The 21,927-nt window shown below is 38.7% G+C and overlaps 1 protein-coding gene across 1 annotated transcript in view; it reads right to left on the bottom strand.

Annotated features, from left to right (window-relative positions):
• Nucleotides 1–2,369: 2,369 nt before the first annotated feature.
• Nucleotides 2,370–21,927, bottom strand: part of UPF2 (UPF2 regulator of nonsense mediated mRNA decay) — a 91,421-nt gene continuing 71,863 nt past the window's right edge. Inside the window, 6 exon segments of the mRNA XM_032622592.1 lie at nt 2,370–2,494; nt 3,823–3,964; nt 7,882–8,049; nt 13,625–13,723; nt 14,028–14,132; nt 20,375–20,514. Coding sequence (XP_032478483.1) covers nt 2,370–2,494; nt 3,823–3,964; nt 7,882–8,049; nt 13,625–13,723; nt 14,028–14,132; nt 20,375–20,514 — 779 coding nt within the window.

The following is a 21,927-nucleotide window of genomic DNA, read 5'->3' as shown; positions in this document are numbered from 1 at the left end:
TCTAGTTTGGACAACTGCGAGGGCAGAGCTTCCGTTCACTGGGCTAGAGAACAGAGGAGGGGAGAGGATGGGGCAGGGATACGCTGAAGTCGAAGTTCCCGGGAGACGTCTAGGTGGTTGTTCAGAAGACAGCAGGTGCACGGTCAGAAACCAGAGTGGAGGCTTGGGCTGGAGACCCGGCTGGTAATGGAGCCACGGGAGGGGACACCTGCGAGAGCGCTTGGCGTAAGCGAGGAGGGGCCAAGGACCAGCCTGAGGGGCACGGGTGTTTCCAGGAGGAGGCAAGGCCACCCCAGAGTCAGGAGACAAGCAGAGGAGGCAGGCAGGGAAGAAGACCAGAAAGGGCAGCAGAGCCGCAGAGGTCACGGGAAGAGAGTGTGCTGACAGAAGAGGGGGGCCCATGTGCAGAGCGCTCCAAGACAGCCACCCAGATGGCTGAACGGAGCACTGAGGCGGCCGGGCCAAGGCCAAGGTGTCAGGGAAGGGGCAGGAAGGCAGATGCGAAGTGAGTACGAGGTGAGAGAGAGCCAGCGTGGCCAGTTCCAAGTCTGGCTGCCTGCAGGGCTGGAGGGAGGGAAGGAAATCAGAAAGGTAACAAAGAACTTTGAAAAACGACTGAGTAACTGGTAGCAAACTAAGAAAGGCACATCTCTGTGTTCATATACACAACTATAGCAGCATGTTTAAGTTGATACATCTGCTTTCCCATATTTTTATTCCATACTCCTTGAGAAATGCTTGGTGCTTAGACTCTCCATCAATGATTTTTAAAATAAATACATGACTAGGGCAGAATTAGCTGTCAAGTACCTGGACCTGGCTTCTCAACTGGACTATAAACCTGAGAGTAAAGGCTCTGTTTTCTACTTCTGAATTTTCCATAGTGCAGGACTGAACCCATGGAAGGTGCTGGATGAAATGTAAGCTGAGGGGAGCAAATCCTACTGCAAATAGTAATTATGTAGCAAATGTCACATTTATTGATTCTGTAAAGTCACCCAAACATTGAAAAATTAGGAAATGATGCTACTGTTACAATATCTAAACTGAGAAAGGATTAGGGATTAATAGAAACAATGCTGTTCAGAGATGTTAGGCTGCAATATGGCCAGTGAAGTTGATGAAAAATATCAAGATAAGAAAGAGGGAGCAGACATTACCAAGAACACAATGGTATATATTTAAAGCTACTCTAAGAAAATGTAAAAGGAGAAAACTAAAATTTCCATGGCCTTTTTCTTAACTTAGCCGGTTCCACGTCTTAGCACAATAAAAGGTATTAAAGGACTTTAATGAAGGTTGGGTAATTTAAAATAACCTAATATCTTATGCCTATTGTACATCATTTGTAACGTGCATTTCTAAAAAAAAAATTACACTCAATAGCTGTTAAAAAACAGATCCCTAAACTGTCAATGACAAACCAATTTCCTAAATTGCAATTTGATTAGAGTCGTCTGAACATATAGTTCAAAGAAAAATGTCACCAGGAACACGAATATACTTAGTGAGTGAAGACACAGGCTGTAACATCTGTGTTTTCTCCAATGCTACTACTCTCCTCAGTGGACCATTTCTCTACCCCAGCACTCTTTTCTACACCTGCTCGCCTGTCTCCAACAACAAGGTGACAACATTTGAGGGCTGCTGTAGAGCCTCAGTCTAAATACCCCAAGGAAGACCAGTAAGAGCACAAAGCCTATGTCACTTTTGATAATAACGCAAACACAAGACAGAAAACAAAGTTGATAGGTACGGGTCTTTAGATCAGATCCCAGCAAAACTTTCAACAACTTTAAAAACAAGATGAGTGAGGTCTTAGGCAATATCTTCTATATGAAATACCTTCCAGAGTTTTAATTATTTCACATTAAGCAACTCAAGTTTAAGAAGAACTGGCATAGATCCCAGCAGGATATTTTATAATTTAAAAACAAACAAACAAAATACCTCAAAACAAACTCAATCTGCATGACTGAAAGTCTAGTAACAGGTTTTGAGTTTTTGTAAACACTATGATTACATAACACTGGCTTGAGAGATTCTAACAAAAAGCCTGTGACTTCTCTCAAACTAATCTGTTAACTAGTCCGTCCTCAAAAGAGGAAACTAAAAAATCCAAAGAAGCCCACTCAGAAAAAGTAAAAGCCAAGATTGGTGTGGCTGAAATTAAGATTAAAAAACAAACAAACAAACAAACAAACAAACATATTTATAAACAGGTTTTCTTTACTCAAATATCTACAACTCAAACACTTTTCTATTTTGCTAATCATTGGGCCTTGATCATTAGGTATAATCCAGAACTATCTAATTTGCTCACATGGACACCATGAAAAATAGCTAAGGCAGAAATAAGAGAGACCATCCTACCTCCCACCAGTCTTAAAGATTAGATCTGCATTAGGCGCTCCCTTTGGATGTTGGTAACGAGGCCGCCGCTCCCGATTGGTGTTTGCTGGAGCCGGGCGCTGGGCAAGAGACTGCAGCATTTCTGGAATTAGGAGCAAAACAGAAAAGGCATTTAACATTGGTAAATGTACTCCCTAGAAGCAAATAAAACCCTACGGAGATCAAGTTTATTAGTCCTGTCAGGTAGCTGACTAAAGAAAGATAACCATTATATGGACTAAAATGATTAATAAGTACAAGAAGAGCAATCAAGAGAGGAGACATGCTCTTGAGTATCATTTAACATCCAACGCTCCCTTTACAGTCAATGTGGCCACGACGTTAAGTGTCCTGAGGCAGTGAAACAGCGTAAGAAGCAGTTTAGTACAACAGCTATCAGCACGTCGTTTGGAGCCAGATAATATTAGCTCAAATCCCAGCTCTGCCACATACTAGCTATGCGACTTTTGGTTCAGTTTCCCTAAATGTAAAAGGGGAATAATAATAAGCACTTATCTCATAGAATTGTTGTGAGGATTAAGTGATTTGATAAAGTACATAAGTGTCCGGCCATAGTACACATTTACACTGAGTGTTACCTACCATTATTTATTATTAAGAACATTGGGTATCAACTGAACTGGAAGAGAAGATTCTAGAAGTGGGATTTAAAGATAGAAACCTGGGACTTCCCTGGCGGTCCAGTGGTTAAGACTCCACGCTTACACTGTAGGAGGCACGGGTTTGATCCCTGGTCGGGGAACTAAGACCCCACATGCCACGAAGCGTGGCCAAAAGAAAAAAAATTAATTAAGAACAAAAAAAGATAGAAAACCAACTATTTATTTATACAACAATCTCTTGCACAAAAAGCAGTCGGTGAGTATAGCACTACACAGACAGCCATGTTATGGCTCTAAAATCTGGATGCCAGGGGAATGACAAAAGGCTGACTTATGAAGTGTCAGTGGACTCTATATGTAAAGTTCCAATTAATCCAAGTGTGCTGGGTATGTCTCTATAAAACTGGAATCCTAACTTGATGCCCGCAAATCTGAAGGAATAGAGGGTCCTCGAGACCAGGATTCTCAAGTAGACAAAAGAAATGACATTTGTTGAATAATAATTTGCTCACAGTTGACTGGCAGCGTGAGGCAATTAAAACTTGGTACTATATCACTTGCAAACATAGCTCTAACAGTATAGAACCTAACTGAATTATGGGGGAAGTAAAATATGACGAAAATTACATTAGTGTTACTTTACAAAATAAGTGAGAGAAAAATGAAGACAGAATGGAATATAAAAAACAATCAACTTCTCAGGCTAAATATATACAAACATGACATGAAAAGGTGCAGAATAAAAGCTTTGATGTTCTGTACTTTAAAAGCCCAAATTTCCACTTCCATCCTGAAAAAGATTTGATACCTTGATAATCTTCTTGTTCTTGCCGTTCATTGATATCTAGTGTGAGCTTTTTCATTCTCATCCTCTCTTCCTGTTCTGCCTGTTGCTGGTTCCAATGATTTGCAGCAAGTTGGGAAGACATGGGTACATTAAGGATCTTAAACTGAGAAAAAAGAATAATAAAGAAATCACAAATGGCTTGAGAAAATCAAAGAAAAAAGATTTCAAATAAATTAGTAAGTAGAATTAAATGAGTTTAGAAAAATAATAATCTTTCCTTCCTTAATAAGTCAATAAAGACAGCATCATCTAAGAACATAAACAGACAACAGTGTTACTCTACTAGAGACAAACCTATTGGGGCTGGATGGGAAGTGGAAGGCCATCAAGTTCAACCTCCATCAAGTTCAACCTTTTCTGCACCCTGTTTGGGAGCACACATCTAAGCAACAGGCGATCATTTTCCACTGTACAGACCCTATTACATATGGCTAACTATGAGAAAGGGTTTTATGACAGAAAGCTGTAATCTGCACCCTTTTCATTTCTACCCTCTGGAATCAGTTCTGCCCTCCTGAACTATACAGTCTAGTCCGCCTTCAGGCTTAACAGACCTTCATATTCCAAAGATAGCTGTGACACCGGAAAAGAGAAAGAGTTAATCAACTGACCGATGAGATCTATTTCTCTATTATGGGGGAGAGTTCTTATGTACTGACTGGTTTGTTTTTAGCAGGATGTCCCTGTTTCAGGACTGTTAACAAGGATTAAACTATAATAAATATATCGTGCATTTGTTTAAAACAATCAAAAAGTTCTTTAAAACATTACATAATGGCTCTATTACATTAAAACTTTTGCTTTAATGATCAAAACATTTTATTTCATTATTCTAATTCGCAGACATTTAGATATAGAAAGAAACTATCAACAGTATTATCCTTTCTTTTCAACTACTTACTTCATTGGTGCAAATTTTTCTTTTCCTACTGACTACAGAAGAAAGTTATTTCTGGGCACAAATCTGGTACACAAAGAGATCTTTCACTTAAAAACTAAAGATTCCTATAAAGCTACACATTTCACATTTCTAAAAAAACCACTGCACCAGAAGGGCCAACACCCAAAAGTCAAATAAAGAAATAAAAATCAGAACAAAATATACTTTCTTCTTCAGACCACAAAATAACAGTGATGTTTCTTCAAATAATGTTCCTAAAATTGAACATTTTCCAAAATTCCAAATAATGTTTATGAGTTGAAAATTTACTTAATAACCAAGTACTCTGAGCTCTCATTTCATATTTGCTAACATTTTAAAAATAAAGTTCAATAAAAATGTTTCCTTAAACAAAATTTCACATTTTAAGAAATAAGGACTTCACTCCTCATTCTGAAGCTATATAGGTTACACACTATATAATCTATCCACTTTGAACCAAAAATATTTCTTCTAAAACACAGATTTATGGTCCTATGTTGACCCATACAATTTAGAATTCAGGACAGCTGAAATGAATTTACTTTTCAAAGCTCCAAAGTTTCTGAAGGTAGGTTTTAATTTTATGCCTACACGTTCTGAAAAGATCAAATGGGGTGTGCAAATTCACAGGTATACTGAATTTTCATGTGTGCCTCAGAAAAGGGAGGGACGAATGAAGAAAACTGATTATTTACTGTTGTGTAATTTGATCTTCACAGAAAGATATTCCTAAGGCTCCTTTTAAATAAGAAAAATCAAGGCTCAAGAAGTGTGCCAATGTAGTACAAATGTTCAGGAGCTGTATGGGAATAGGAACCAAGGCCTATGGAACTGATGTTGCCATGTACTGCCCTTCACAATTAAAAAAAAAAAAAAACTTCCTTTTTGTGCCAAGAAATCTGGTGATGAGGGGAGAGTGAGGGAGTGGAAAGGGGAAGCTGAGAGGTTTTAAAGAAAAAGAAAATGAATCAGACCTAAAATGTGATGACTGAAATAGAAAAGTCTACTCAGAGTACTAAGTCATTCCTAGAAAAGAAAAGAAAAGCAAAAACTCTGGGCTTTGAAAATCCTAGTAACCATGGTGAACTAGCAGTTCCAAGTGCTGAGAAGAGCAATTTTACACAGATCTCACTCCAACACCAAGTTTAGGGTCTTGATCAAAAACAAACCCTTATTTTTCTAGGGACTGGGTGGAGGATGAGGGAAAGGGGAAATGTGAGGGCTCATCTCTGGCCTGAGGGTGAGAAAGGGGAGGAAATTTCCTAAAATCTTGATAACCCTAGAACCTGCGACGGAGGAAAGTCCTATTGACTAGAACGGAATTAGGAAGACAGTGTCCGAAAAAGATACAGCAGTGCTCGGAATCGAAGTCAAAGTTAACTATTTAAACATGACTCATGATGGAAACCCTGTTTCAGCCCTCCATTCTGTGATCCTAACTGGTATTCAGTTTTCATATCTCAAGATTTATTTGCAGTATAGCAAAATTATGGTATACTGTACAACTTTGATCTTTTGAGTAACAGGAAATTACCTGACCAAAGCAGAGATAAAAAATTAAGGTAGGCATCATCTCCTGGAGGCTGTGCTGGGAGGGAGGAAACAGAACATCCCTGCCCTCACAGAGAACACCTCATTCCAGGTCTTCCCCCGCAGCAGCTGTCTCCCTCTCATAGCCTCCTCCCCACCCAGTCTCTTCTATCCTCTTATCTTGCTTTATCTTCCAACACAGCACTGTCTCCAACCTGACATTACTTCTTTATTGTTGCCTCTCAATACTAGAATGAAAGCTCCCAAGAGAGGAGGGACTTGGCTGACTCCTGCATTTCTGCACATGGAACAGTACCTGGTATGTGGCAAGTCAACAATAAGTATCTGTTAAATTACTATTTAAATGAATGGGGGAGCCAGGTGCTGAACTTGTCTGTGATAAGCTGTGGTAGCCACTGTATTTCATAGACACTTCCATTAATTATAAGATGTACCATTATTTTACATACCACTAAAACAGAAAAAAATGCTGTCAATTATCCCAAGAGTCCACCAACTCTAAGAGGTGGCTTGCCTTCAGAAATATTAAAGTGTGGAATTTTTTTTTACAGAACTGGTAATATATGATGTATCCTAGAGTTGTGTCTGAGAGCCAGGCTCTATTTTCTTCAGGGCACTTTTCACTATCTGCAAATATATTATGCTGTCTCTCTCCCTCATCTGGGTTGTGCGTTCACGAGGCCAGGGGCTGCATCTTGTTCATCACTGTAGCCTCACACTTAGGATCGTATTTGGCACATAGTAGACAATATTTGATGAGTGAATGTTTGAATCAAAGTGATAGCTTAGTAGTTGGGGAAATGATTTTGAGGGCCATCTGTGGGATAAGGGAAAGAAGGAAGAGGTAATTTAAGGAGAATGGAGGAGAAGGATTAGGGGTCAGAAAACAATGATTTTTGTTTTTTTCCCAAGAGCAATCTTGGCAAGTGAGCATTTTCTTGAGATTATCTGCCCTCACCCTCCTTTCCTTTCCCACCCTGAGCTTACACATAAAACCCTTCTACTGAAAGTCAAGGTATTTATATCTTCTAACAAATACATATGATTTAAATTTTATTTTAATTTATTTATCTGGCTGCGTCGGGTCTTCGTTGCGGCACGCAGGATCTTTGTTGAGGCATGCAGGATCTTTCGTTGTGGCACACGGGCTTCTCTCTAGTTGTGGCATACGGATTTTTTCTCTTCTCTAGTTGTGGCGCACAGGCTCCAGGGCTCGTGGGCTCTGTAGTTGTGGCGTGCGGGCTCCAGAGCACATGGGCTCTGTAGTTTGCAGCACGCAGGCTCTCTAGTTGAGGCGCTCAGGCTTAGTTGCTCCGCAGCATGTGGGATCTTAGTTCCCCGACCAGGGATCGAACACGCGTCTCCTGCACTGCAAGGCAGATTCTTTACCTCTGGACCACCAAGGAAGTCCCTATCACTGAATACTTTAAATGTTTCCAGTCTTTCCCCTTGTAAGCAAAAGATAATTTAGAACCTATAAAACAAAGTTACTGCTTACACTTGATAACTAACAACCAACTGTGAATACAGGGTGGACAGATTCTTACCTGCTGTTTATTGCCTTTTCTGGTTAACATGACAAATGGCATCGTATCTGCAGACTCTGTCTCTCCCTCCCCACCACCGAGTGGGGGCCCTTTCCTCAGCTGGCTTTTGAGATGCAAGGGAATGGCAACATCAAGTTGGTGCACTTTAACAGATTCGCCACTTCGTTGCTTAAAGACAGAAATGAAAAAATGTAAATAACCCAATACATTGCAAACAATTCCTTCAGTGCTATATTTCTTAGAGCAAACACTAGAGCCAAGTCGTCTTTCTGAAACCACAGAGCCATCCCCCACCTCCAAACCCTTACACACGCCTTGGAAGAACCATATGATTTGGCTCCTATTGATGGCTCCAGCCTCTCCCAAGCTCAAACAATGCTGTAGGTTCTACTGTTTCCCTGTTCCTTGAGTGCACTTGTCCTCTCATTCACACTCATGGCACACATGTTCCTCTGTAGTTATCATAGGCCATAACTGCCTGCTTATCCATGAGACGTCCCACCTGACTGATGGGGTTCATCACCGAACCCTTTCCCTGGCATTCTGTGGTGGTGCTTTACACACAGCAGGTGCCCAATTAATATTTAAGAGTGAATGGAATCAATTAATGTTCAGATTAACTTCTTGCTTATTAATATCAATTATTTTTAGCATTCACACTGGATTTATCAACCAATTATTTAAACAAACCTTCACCAATGACTTACATGTTAGGCTTGGAGATACTAATATTAAAAAGATAGTCTCTACCCTCAAAGAGCTCATAGACTTGTTAAGTAAGAGAGAGAAATAAATTAATTACAATTCATCTGAGTTGTGTATAACGTGTGTTGGGGATGGAGTGACCACACAGGCCTAGCTGAGAGTGGGTGGGTGCTGAGATTTCACAAAAGGTCGAATGAAAATGGGACATTTGAGAACATTAAGACTTCACACGACTTCTTCCAAGCAGATGGTAAAAGAGCAGTTTGGGGGATATGGAGGGAATTTAGGCAGGGGAAGAATAGGTGCAAAAGCAAGGATGTGAAACAGCAGGTGCATTTAGGGAACTGCAAATAATTTTCTAAGTCTGATGAACGGAGCACGAATGAGAAAAGAGCGGAACATGACTCTTCAAAGCTAAGAAGGTAATGCCGAAAGGCCATGAAGGTGTTAAAACGCCTTAACTGCTATTTAAATAGTCTTTTGATATAGGTGCCATATATGCAAGAGACTTGCAAATCAAGCAAAATGGTAATAAAGGTGTAAGGTTTTATTGTTTTGTTTTGTTTTGTTTTTTTGCGGTACGCGGGCCTCTCACTGTTGTGGCCTTTCCCGTTGCAGAGCACAGGCTCCGGATGCACAGGCTCAGCGGCCACGGCTCATGGGCCTAGCCGCTCCGCGGCATGTGTAATCTTCCCGGAACGGGGCACGAACCCATGTCCCCTGCATCGGCAGGCGGACTCTCAACCACTGCGTCACCAGGGAAGCCCGGTTTTATTGTTTTGATTTCTAAGTTCCAATTTCTTAGAATTTGCTTAAAGTTCTCCCAGGTTCATAAGATTTATCAAGACTTTTTATCAATACTTAAAATTTGAAAGAATCATGTTAGATGAATCTTGATTTGTAAATTATCTTTCTTTCCTGATTACAAAATTAACATGCTCTTTTCGTAAACTAGTTCAATACAAAAATATATTACCGGGCTTTCCTGGTGGCACAGTGGTTAAGAATCCACCTGCCAGGCAGGGGAAAATGGGTTCGAGCCCTGGTCTGGGAAGATCGCACATGCCACAGAGCAAATAAGCCTGTGCACCACAACTACAGAGCCTGCGCTCTAGAGCCCGCAAGCCACAGCTACTGAGCCTGCGTGCCGAAACTACTGAAGCCCGTGCACCTACAGCCAGTGCTCCACAACAAGAGAAGCCACCGCAATGAGAAGCCCACGCACCGCAACGAAGAGTAGCCCCTGCTCACTGCAACTAAAGAAAGCCTGTGCACAGCACAGACCCAACACAGCCAAAAATAAATTAATTAAAAAAAAAAAAAAAAAAAAATATATATATATATTACCAAGTGCGTCCATACCAATCCCTCCAGTTACCTCCCTCAGCCCAACTCCTATTAACAATGGGTCATGTCCTTCCAGATTTTTTTCTTGCATATATATACATATATAAACATATACTATATACACATATAAACAGGAGCAACCATGATGTATATTATTCTATACTAAACATACATGTTTTTCTTCTTTTTGATTCAATATCTTGGGCATCTAGTTGAATATATACAGAGCTAATTATAGGGGTGTGTCTTATTTATTTTATTGGTCCTCTATTGATAGACAGCTTAGACTTTTTTTCTATTACAATGTAACATCTTTGTGACATTATATTTAACTTCATGCACTTGAGAGACTATTATTAAGGGTACATTTTTAGATCAAATGGCACGACCATCTGACAGGTTTACCATATTTTCTCTAAAAAACACTGGACTCATTTACCCTTACCAAATATAGATGTTTGCCCACACTTAACACAATAGATACGGTCACTTTTTAAATCTTAATATCTGATGATCTGATAAAAAGGCCCTTCTTAGTTTGCTTATCTTTTGATTGTCAGTGAGCTTTAGCACGATTTTGCATATTCTTTCCAACAACAACAAAACGAGTCATTCATCTTTTCTCATTAGTTTGTACGATCCCTTTGGTATACTAGAGATATTGACTTGCGTTGTGTCGGCTATAGACCTTCCCCCCCGCCCCACCCCGGTTTGTTATTTCTTAGAAGTTTTTATGGCATTCTGTGCTGGAAAGTAATGCAACAAATGGTTGATAAGAGACTACACCACTCACTACCCTTTCACCTTAAGCAAGTTTTTTTGTCTTTCCAAGCCTAGTTCTTTAAGTGAAACATGGGAATATGAACAGCACCCAACAGCACTGTATGAAGAATAAATGTAAAGTCTTAACGCAGTGCTCAACAGTCTTCACAATGATTAAGATTTTTTGAGAGATTTGCAATTAATTCTGGTGTGGAAATAAAACAGAAATCCAGCTTTATTTTTATTGATCATTTGTTGAATACACCATTTTCCCTCAACTGATGTGAAATGTTAACTTCATCATGATTAAACTGCCACATTCTGAGGTCTATTCTGGACTCTCCTCTGTTTGATTAATCTATCTATTCCTGCAACAACCTATAACTGTATGTACATCTTGTATCTCAACTCACCCTTCATTTTCTACAAGTCTCCTAGCTTTTCTGTTTGTTCTTACAGATGCTTTTAGGAATAATTTTGTTAAGTTCACACTACATTCATGTCCCTGTTCTTCTCTCCCCCAGCCCCCACCCCATCCCCAAATGCCCCCCGTGGGACAGAATTAGGACTGCATGAAATTTAAGGACCTGATTCATGAAGAGTCAATGTCTTCACGATACTGCATCTTCCTATGATTTTTAGCAAAAGGAAGACATCTGTACAACTGTTTGTTTGGGGTATTTGATAATGATTTAAAATCAGTGCCTAACAGAGGATGAAGTTTTCTCCAGTACATAAACACAAATGCAAAAATGTGAATTCAAAGTTTCCTCCGCTCTGATCACATCCTCACATCCTTCCAGATCACTTCTTCAAGAGTGCTCAATAAGCAACGATCACTGGACCACATCAAAAGCTCCCATTCCTCTGACTTCCTCAGCTTTTCTACCTTATTTCTAAACGTTGGGCTCCTCAGGGCTCAACCCTGAACCTGCTCCTCTTCTGTCTCCACACTCTACATCTGGGTGAGTCAGTTATTGCCATGGCTTTAAATATGCTCTAACAACCGCTCCGTTTGTGTTTCTCTTCTGATTTCCAGACATTCCCACCAACACCTCACAGGCTCCTCACACTTAACAAGTGGAACTTGGGCTCACTCTCCCGTTTCCTGTCAGAGACCAGCCAGTGGCCCCAAAGCTAAAAGACTTGAGTGTTGTCTTTGACTCCTTGGGCCCCACACACCGCTTATCTAATCAAGCACCAAATAAATCCAGTTCATTCTACCTCCTAAACAGCTTTCAAATCCAGACTTCTGTCCGTGTGCCCTGCCACTCCCCTAGACAGATGGCCATCATCTCTCACCTGGGTTACCACCACAGCCTTCTAACCACCCCCCTGGTTAGTCTCCCTGATTTCAGTCCTATCCCAGTCTGAACCAGCTCCTTAAAGGACCAGGCCACTCCCAATTACCTGTTCTCATGCTGTGATCCACCCACAGACCGTGTTCTATTAATACTGGCCTTTTTAAAGTTTTTCAAACACAAGTTCTTTTCTGCTTCAGGACCTCTGACACACTGTTTTCACGTTACCCTAATTTTTCACCCAGATGACTCCTCTGTACCTGTCTTGTCTAAAAGTCATGCTCTCAGAGACGCCTTCTCTGATCATCTTATCTAAAGAAGGCCCTTCCTTTACTCTCTACCAAAGCGTTCTTTTAGTTCCTTAGCACTTATAATTTGAAATTACGTATTTGTGGTTAAGTATCTACCTCCCCCATAAAAGTACATTCTCTGAGAGTAGGAACCAGGTCTGTTTTTATTTACTACTTTATACTAAGCCTGAACAGTGCTAGTCACACAGTAGGCCCAATAAATACTTGCTAGACAAATGAATGAGTAAATCGCTACTGACTCATGTAAGATAGGAAAAACTTCTTTAAGGAGTAAACTGTTTACTACCTCGTCAAAGGGATTATAATGATTATGTTTTATTTGATGACGTGTGCTCCTAAATGACATGAATATGAGGTTTGTTTCATAAAGTAAGAGTTTTCTAGATGTATGAAGAAATTTTAATATACGTAGGAAGAAGCAAATTGGCCTGTACTGCTAATTTATACACTATCATAGCTTCTGACCTTACTATCATCAATGAAAGTAAAATCCAGTATTTCTTCTCTAAAGGATTATTCCATCGGCATCTACTCCATAATATCCTCTATCTTAAAAATAACCCTCCTCTTTTAACTCTGACCTTCTCTAGCTACATCCCCATTTCTTTTCCCTTTCTAGAAAACGTCTCAAGTCAGCTCTACCTGTATCCAGTATTTTCACTTCCTCCTTTTCCGTTTCCCACTGAGCCCACACTCCATGGGGCTTTCACCTACCATTCCAACAAAAGCCCTCTTCTTAAGTCACCAAAGGTTAAAACAATAGCTATATATAGGGCTGAAGTAAACAGTCCATGGGATTTTCCCTCTAACTACAGAAAAACATAATTACCTAAATCACTGGGAAGATGGAGCTTTTTATAAAATCTAGTATCTTAATATCATGAATACATTAAATAATGAACATTTCTTTAAATATCAAATGACCAATTTCCTCTAGATATTTATATACAAGTTATTCAAATTATAAACCAAAGTTAGGAATTTACTAAATTAAATTTCCCCAAATATTTATCTTCTGCAGTTTGACTCCTAAACAAACTGCAAGTGAAGTGTTTTAGAAATAGAGATACAACTTCAGAGAGAAAAGGCGGAGGGTGATACAATGAAGTCACTCTGTTCCAAGTATTATTACATTTTTTCCATCTATTTTCAAAGAAATGTGGCAAATCAGGATGTGGGATGCCAGAAGTATCGGCAGCTTCAAACTGTCTAACTTAGAAAGAGCTGCTGTAGAGGTAAATGTTTAGGTAGGAAACACAATCAAAGGTGCTGCAGTATTTTGTATGGAATACTTTGGATAAGAGCAACAGTTAATACCTGAAGATTTTCTAGCATCATTTTATCCAGAGCTTGAATGAAGTCCTCATCTTCTACACAAGGTACATGTTTGAGTCCACCTCCTTTAATCATTACCTCCTTATAAAAACAGAATAGAAACAAGAATTCAGACCAGAAATTCTAACTGTAATGTTTTGTATGGCAGAACCTTTTGTATTGATAACTTTTTCAACATAACTCAAGGAATGAGTGAGCAATATAACATTATTATATATTCAAAGAACTTTTTAATAAAGTATTTAGATAGGAAAACAACTTAAAAATGAATTTCCAAAGAAATATTATTTCAATTATCACAAAAAACTAAAATTTCAGTGGCTAAAATTGAAATACTATGAAAATAATGCACAATTTCAAAAAGTGAATTTTCAGCCATACGTACAGTATTTTCTTCATCAGTTTCATTCTCCTTATTTGAATCCGTGAGGTAATCTGTATTCTCTTCCTCTTCTTCCTCCCCTTCATCGTCATCATTATCAGAACCCTCCTGAAATTAACATTTGTAGAAGATTAAAACATTTTGAAAAACATTACTACTTTTACATGCCTTAAAAAGATGTTAAAATTTTTGTATAATTATTTATTATTCTCTGGTTTCAGCCTTTTATGCTGTCTGCCTAGAATGGTAGGGCGAAGTCAGCTGGCAACATGTACTACATACCAGTAGCTGAAAACCCATTTCACATTTTCCACCAATCTAGTAATACAAAGATCCTTTGTAGAAACTCTTCCTTGAATTCCACAAGGAACGAGTTTCCTGAACATTTTGTTATTTTTCTCCTCCCTAACTTGAGACTGATTTTCTCATAGTAGTTCTTTAATACCCATCTAACTCTGCAATGAAAACTGACAATTCAAATTTAACATTGTTACCATTTGAAAGCAATGACACTACATTTTATAAAGCACCTCACTGTATAAAGCACCTCAGTTTAGAAAGTGCTCTCACAGCATTTTGTTTGCTCTACCTAATTCTGAAGAAGAATGGATAAGCTTTATGGTCCTCATTTTTTTTTTTTTAAATATTTATTTATTTTAGGCTGTGTTGGGTCTTCGTTGCAGTGCGCGGGCTTCTCATTTCGGTGGCTTCTTTCGCTATGGAGCACGGGCTCTAGGCGCGCGGCTTCAGTAGTTGTGGTACGTGGGCTCAATAGTTGTGGCTCACGGGCTCTAGAGAGCAGGCTCAGCAGCTGCAGCACACAGGCTTAGTTGCTCTGTGGCATGTGGGATCTTCCCTGACCAGGGATCAAACCCGTGTCCCCTGCACTGGCAGGCGGACTCCCAACCACTGCACCGCCAGGGAAGCCCAGTCCTCATTTTTATATGTGAAAAAACTAAGGCTCAGAAAAGTTAAGTGGCTTGCCCAAGGACACGTGCTTTATTAAGCAGAGGAGATAGACATTCTGACTCCCCTTGCTGGTGGCTTTCAAGTACTACATCTCTCCATCCTCTCCTGTCAGTCCCCCCAGCATCCTTTTCTCTCAGCCAAAATTCCTTTCAAACGGAAGATTGGGCAGAACTCCAGTGAATTTTCAAAGAGGCACAAAAAAACCAAAACTATAACCATAACCAAAACCAAAAACAACCCAACCACACAGGGGCAGCATTCCATCTGAGTATCCTTCCAACACAATTCACTCCCACTCTGTTCCATAAAAGTTTTTTTTAAAAGACTACACTAAACCCAGCTGCTTCTCGTTGTTCCAAGAGAAATAAAGTGAATGAGAAATAATTCCTAAGAGAAAACAAATGATTTAAATTTGTTATAACACTTCTAGTATACACAGAAATTGATTTTAAAAATCCAAACAGTGCATTATTACTTATATAGAGACATTTGAAAACTTTTAGAATTTCTGAAGTGGAAATAGTTGAGGAAAATACAGAAAGGCATTAACTTTTTTTTCAAATGCATTAACCTTTTTTGACACAATTCTATAATTCAAATTTAAATTTGCAATAGAAATGCTCTTAAATTGGCCCTTGGAAAAAAATTAATCATTTCTTAACACTTGAAGGGTGCTTCCTATTCAAAAACTAAGCTAAAATGCATTAATTCTTTTCTTTCACCATTTTTTATATTGCTCAGGCAAAATAAAACGGATTAACTTTTGAAATTAAAATGCTGAACAAGAAATCTCCCTGTCCTAATCCCATGGTCATAATAACCTGTGAGGTGAGGAAGTCAACAGACCACATGAGCTGGTAAGGAAAGCAAGTGGTCAGCACAGCACAAGTCAAACTGTCCAAGTTCAAATGCTGGCTTGCTAGGATCTGGGGCAAATAATTAACATATCTGTGCCTTATTTATCACCTAATTCATAGGGTGCCAAGAGAAATGGTAACATGAACACAATGACCATGCTCAATAAATATTATTGCTATTACAATAATAAATCTTGTACTTTCTCTAAAATGCTGCAGAAAATTAGAATTTTAGCAGCAGAACATTTACTTCATCTTTAAAGTAACTTTTAATTTACCCAGCTGATACTGAGAAGAAAATATTCTGGTTGTTATGTGCTAAGAATAACTTCAAAAGGTCATATGGAGCTTGGAAGAGTTGTGGACCAAGATGGAAAAGAAGAGTACAACTTTCCTGAAGAGTTCCACTCCAGCCCTGTTCTTTCTCAGTTGAGGCAAATATTTACAGAATATCCTACATTGTTCTTACTACTTTATAATCGACCCATCTTCTCTCTTTAAAAATGTGGGCTTCCCTGGTGGCGCAGTGGTTGAGAGTCCGCCTGCCGATGCAGGGGACACGGGTTCGTGTCCTGGTCCGGGAAGATCCCACATGCCGCGGAGCGGCTGGGCCCGTGAGCCATGGCCGCTGAGCCTGCGCGTCCAGAGCCTGTGCTCCGCAACGGGAGAGGCCACAACAGTGAGAGGCCCGCGTACCGCAAAAAAAAAAAATGTTCTCCTCCCTACATTTGGAGGGTATTGGTGGGAAAGGATGGTCTCGGGTGGGAGAGCAAACAATTCCAACTCCATTTCCTTAAAGTAAACCAACCATTCCTTTCAATTCTCCTCCCAGACAAGGCTCATGAGTCATCCTATTGAACATTTTGTTTTTCCACTTAGGAAACACACATATATTATGTATAGTATCCACTTTGCAATTGGGAAAGAAATAGTTAAAATGATACAATTTTAAACATATAAAGTTCACTTCTGAAAAGGAGAAAATGCATTTAGAGGAGAAAATATAATACAACTATTCAAATGAGAAATTTATAGGAAAATGAGTCACTCTTTAATGTCATATTTACTGAGGATGTTTATTAGATTCTTTATCTAATTAGTGCAGTGGCAAAATGCAAAGACAGCCATAAGATTAGTCTAAAAATACAAAATGGAAATACTCTCTCATTTCCTTTTGTTGTTATAAAGTACTTAATAAGCCAATTTAAATTATATGATTCAATGTTTCTACGACAAACTCATTTTTTAAAAAAGCAATATAGGGACTTCCCTGGTGGCACAGTGGTTAAGGATCTGCCTGCCAGTGCAGAGACACGGGTTCGAGCCCTGGTCCGGGAAGATCCCACGTGCCGCAGAGCAACTAAGCCCATGTGTCACAACTACTGAGCCCGTGTGCCACAACTACTGAAGCCCACGCGCCTACAGCCCATGCTCCACAAGAGAAGCCACTGTAATGAGAAGCCCACACACCGCAACAAAGAGTAGCTCCCGCTCGCCACAACTAGAGAAAGCCTGCATGTAGCAACGAAGATGCAACAAGGCCAAGAATTAATTAATTAAGTATTTTTCTTTTTTAAGAAAAGGAATATAGCAATGTCCATCTCTTACATAGAAATCAATTATAGAAACATATTCCAGTTCTAAATTTTTATCAATTTATTTATATCTACTTTAGGGGAGTGGTCAGGTTGGAAAGAGAAAGTGCTGGCAATACTGTATTGTATATTTGAAATTTGCTAAGAGTAAATCTTAAAAGTTCTCATCACACACACAAAAGAAACATTTATAACTACGTGAGGTGATGGATGTTAACTAGCTTATTATGATAATCATTTCTCTCTCTTTCTCTCTCTCTCTCTCTCTCTCTCTATATATATATATATCTCAAATCATTATGTTATATGTACACCTTAAACTAATACAATGTTATATCAATTATATCTCAATAAAACTGGGCGAAAAAGTGGTAGCAAAATAACAACACAAAGGTGTATTTCTACTGCCTATAAATGCTAACCAATTATAAAAACCATACATTATTATTTACGCTGCCTTTTACACAATAATTCATTTTTAACTAACAGCAAAGCTATTTGCTATGTAGTCAAATCATACGAAATGTTCATTAATAGCTACAGACCTTCAGGGCTAAAAAAAAAAAAAAGACAGGGATTTCTACTTCTAACTATAGAAAATCTTAATTACCTTAAATTATTGGTCATTTTTCAAAATTAGTTAACTAATTAATATTTATTTTTGGCTGTGTTGGGTCTTCGTTGCTGCGCATGGACTTTCACTAGTTGCAGTGAGCGTTATAGTACACAGGCTTCTCATTGCAGTGGCGTCTCTTGTTGCAGAGCACAGGCTCTAGGCACGTGGGCTTCAGTAGTTGTGGCATGCGGGCTCAGCAGTTCTGGCTCGCGGGCTCTAGAGCACGGGCTTAGCAGTTCCAGCTCGTGGGCTCTAGAGCACAGGCTCAGTAGTTGGGGCGCATGGGCTTAGCTGCTCCTCGGCATGTGGGATCTTCCCGGACCAGGGCTCAAACCCATGTCCCCTGCACTGGCAGGCGGATTCTTAACCACTGCGCCACTAGGGAAGTCCCTATGGGTCATTTTTCTTTCACACTAAATGAAGCTTTTTAAAAATCCAGTTTATGAATCTCTCTTATGAATGCCTTAAATAATTTACATTCCTTTATACATTAAACAACCCATATCCTCTAAACATTTGTATTCTATTTACTCAAGTAAATCAAAACTTAAAAATTTAATAAATCCAATTTCCACAAAACATTTAAATATTGATTATAAATTTAAACTTTTAAAATATTTAATTAAAATCACACTTCTAAATTATCACACTCTCCTAAATGGTTTTAGCACCCGAGAGTCACAAAGAAACCATACACATGATAACATAATTATAAGCTTACAAAGTGAAAAAGTGCTAATTCCATGGTTTAAATTTTATATTCATCAGTATTTTATTGTTATTCTTATTCATCCTGCTTTTATTTTCTTAACTTTCTAATTTAAATATATATTAATGTAGACAGAATAGCGTAAGGAACCCTTACCCATTACACAACTAAACAATTATTAACTAATGGTCATGTTATAGCTTCTTGTATATCCCTAACTCATTGCCCAGTCTACTTCCAGGTTATGAAGCAAACCCCAGATACTCTATTGTTTTAGGTGGCATTTTTAAAACTTAAGCAGCTTCAGAAGAAAAAAGGAACGAATTAAGACTATTAGGTTGAATCATATGTGAAAATGACATTTTGGTAGGTCCGAAATGGTAGAACAGTCATTTCATATGGTTTGGCCTAACAGAGTTGTAAAAACAAAAGGGCACGCTGATGATTATGGTACATGATGATTTTCAGATTTCCTATACTATCAGATCTGGGGAAAAGCAAAGTTATTAACATCTAGTCCATAATTTTTTCATAAAATCTATAGGTTAAAAAGTCCACACTCAAAAGTGAGATTAAGGGTACTTCCTGGTGACCCAGTGGTTAAGACTCTGTGGTCCCACCGCAGGGGGCACAGGTTCAATCCCTGGTTGGGGAACTTAGATCTCACATGCCGCACGGTGTGGCCAAAAAAACAAAGTGAGATTAAGATGCATAGCAGATCGGGACTTTCCCGGTGGCACAGTGGTTAAGAATCTGTCTGCCAATACAGGGGACATGGGTTCGAGCCCTGGTCCAGGAAGATCCCACATGCCGCGGAGCAACTAAGCCCATGCGCCACAACTACTGGGCCTGCGCCCTAGAGCCCGCAAGCCACAACTACTGAAGCCCGCGTGCCTAGAGCCCATGCTCCACAACAAGAGAAGCCACCGCAACGAGAAGCCCACGCACCGCAACAAAGAGTAGCCCCCGCTCGCCGCAACTAGAGAAAACTTGCGCACAGCAACAAAGACCCAACGCAGCCATAATTAAATAAATAAAATTTTTTAAAAAGAAAAAAGATACACAGCAGATCAAACAATTTTTTGTCTTCAAATTGCTTATTAAATAAAAATCCTAACCATAATGATGGATACATGTCATTATACTTTTACCTAAACCCATACAAAGTACAACACCAAGAGTCAACTGTAATGTAAATAATGGACTTAGGGTGATCACGATGTGTTGCTATAAGGTTCATCAGTTGTAACAAATGTACCACTTTGGCGGGGGATGTTGACAATGGGGGAAGGTTGTGTGAGTAGGTACGAGCAGGTGACATATGGGAAATCTCTGTATCTTCCCCTTAATTTTGCTGTGAACCTAAAACTGCTCTAAAAAAATGGTAATTTTAAAAAATCCTATGATCAGTATTTTCTTACTTGTAAAAAAAAAAAACCTCTTAATTAATCCAGCAGTTTTATAATAGACATATACTACTAGTTACATGTACTCTAATAAAACTAAAGAGGAGATCTTATTTTATACATTAAAGAAAATATTGGCTCATATAATCAAAATACTCTTACAAATGTACCTATTTTGCTATAAATAAAAGTCATCACCTCTTCCTCTGGCTCATTCACTTCACTTTCATTTCCAGATTGTTCCTCTGTTTCAGCTCCTCCTTCTTCTTCTTCTTCATCCTCTTCAAGATTTTCTCCTTCTGTCATAGAATCTTTTGAGTCTTTGTCATTTACTAGGCCTTGAAGTGAGGAGAAAGTAGAAAAAGACATAAAAAAAAAAGATAAAGGCAAGTTTTCGACAGTGAGTATTACACCACTTAAAGTATGTATTAAGATAATTCAACAGCCATGTTCTCAGAATAAAATAAGAACAGAATTTAAAACTATTTTGAGAACCATTTAAAAAACTTAATTAGATCTTTATTTCAACAAAGGAGCACTGATACATTTCTTAACCACTAGCCAAAAAAACAATTTTTTTTTCCCTTTCTCAGAGCTTCAAACTGTTTATCTCAGTCTCAGATGAACAAAGGCAAACAGTAGCAGCACATAAGGTACAGCTTCAGCCACATACAATGCAACCTTGGTCACACTTTTTATCAAATGATATTTCAAGAATCTCTAAAAACTCAATGATATAATAAAATTACATCGCTTTAATGGAGAAGTCACATTTGACTATCAATTTGAATGTCTGCAAATTAAGACTGAGGGAAAGAGGCAAAGCTATATGGTGACACATCTAACAGCTGTGTCACCAAAGAGCTTGTTTTTTTCTTCAGTAACAGCGTGTTCCTCCAAAGGGAATTCCCTGGCTTGAATCTCCTTCCTCTTCCTCATGTTCATCCACATTTTGCTGCCTAGTCAATTCTTTTTTATTGTCATTTGAGTTCCAAACTACTCTCTACTTTCAAGATGCACATACCATGGTCTCATCTGATCTGACTTTTCCCCACGCTCCCTAGTCCTAATCAAGCCTTTTCCTATAGTTGGGGTAGACTCTTCTGTGTCACAAAGTACACTACCTTGCGTTCGTGATCATCAAATTGCTTCTCCATAGAGAATATCATTCAATATGCACTTTCAAATCCTATACATTCTTCAAATTCAGTCTAAGTTTCACTTCCTGCATAAACTCACTGAGTACTACTTTTCCTCCTACTTACTCTAAAGCACTTGGAGAATTGAGCACAGCACTTTACATTTAAAGATACACCATGTAATGGTTTTTCTAATGATTTCAATACATGTTACATCAGATTATAAGAGCCTTGAGAACAAAAAACTTTTTTTCTATATTCAAAACTCATTAGAGGCCATATATTGATAAATACACAGTAGGTGTTTAGTAAATACTTGTTTATTCACAGAATCTTAGACAATTAGAGCAGACAGAAACTTTAGTGACGATGTGATTTAACCCTTTCATTTTATAAGGTATACTGAAGCCCAGAAAGTTTGAATAACTAACACAACCAACAAAAACAAAAAAGTACTCGTGTCTTAAGTCTAACCAATTAAGAACTGACAAAAACACAGATGTACAGAGTGATGAAAGTAGGTACATTCAAGTTTGGAAATTTAAAAAAAAAAATTGAGAAAAGATGGATAAAGCTCAGAGAGATCTGTTTTAAAAAAAAAAATACTGAGGG

Source organism: Phocoena sinus, chromosome 2 (assembly GCF_008692025.1).
Source record: "Phocoena sinus isolate mPhoSin1 chromosome 2, mPhoSin1.pri, whole genome shotgun sequence".
Taxonomy (NCBI): Eukaryota; Metazoa; Chordata; class Mammalia; order Artiodactyla; family Phocoenidae; genus Phocoena; species Phocoena sinus.
Note: the sequence above shows the minus strand (reverse complement) of the source record. Positions and strands in the feature narration are given on the sequence as shown.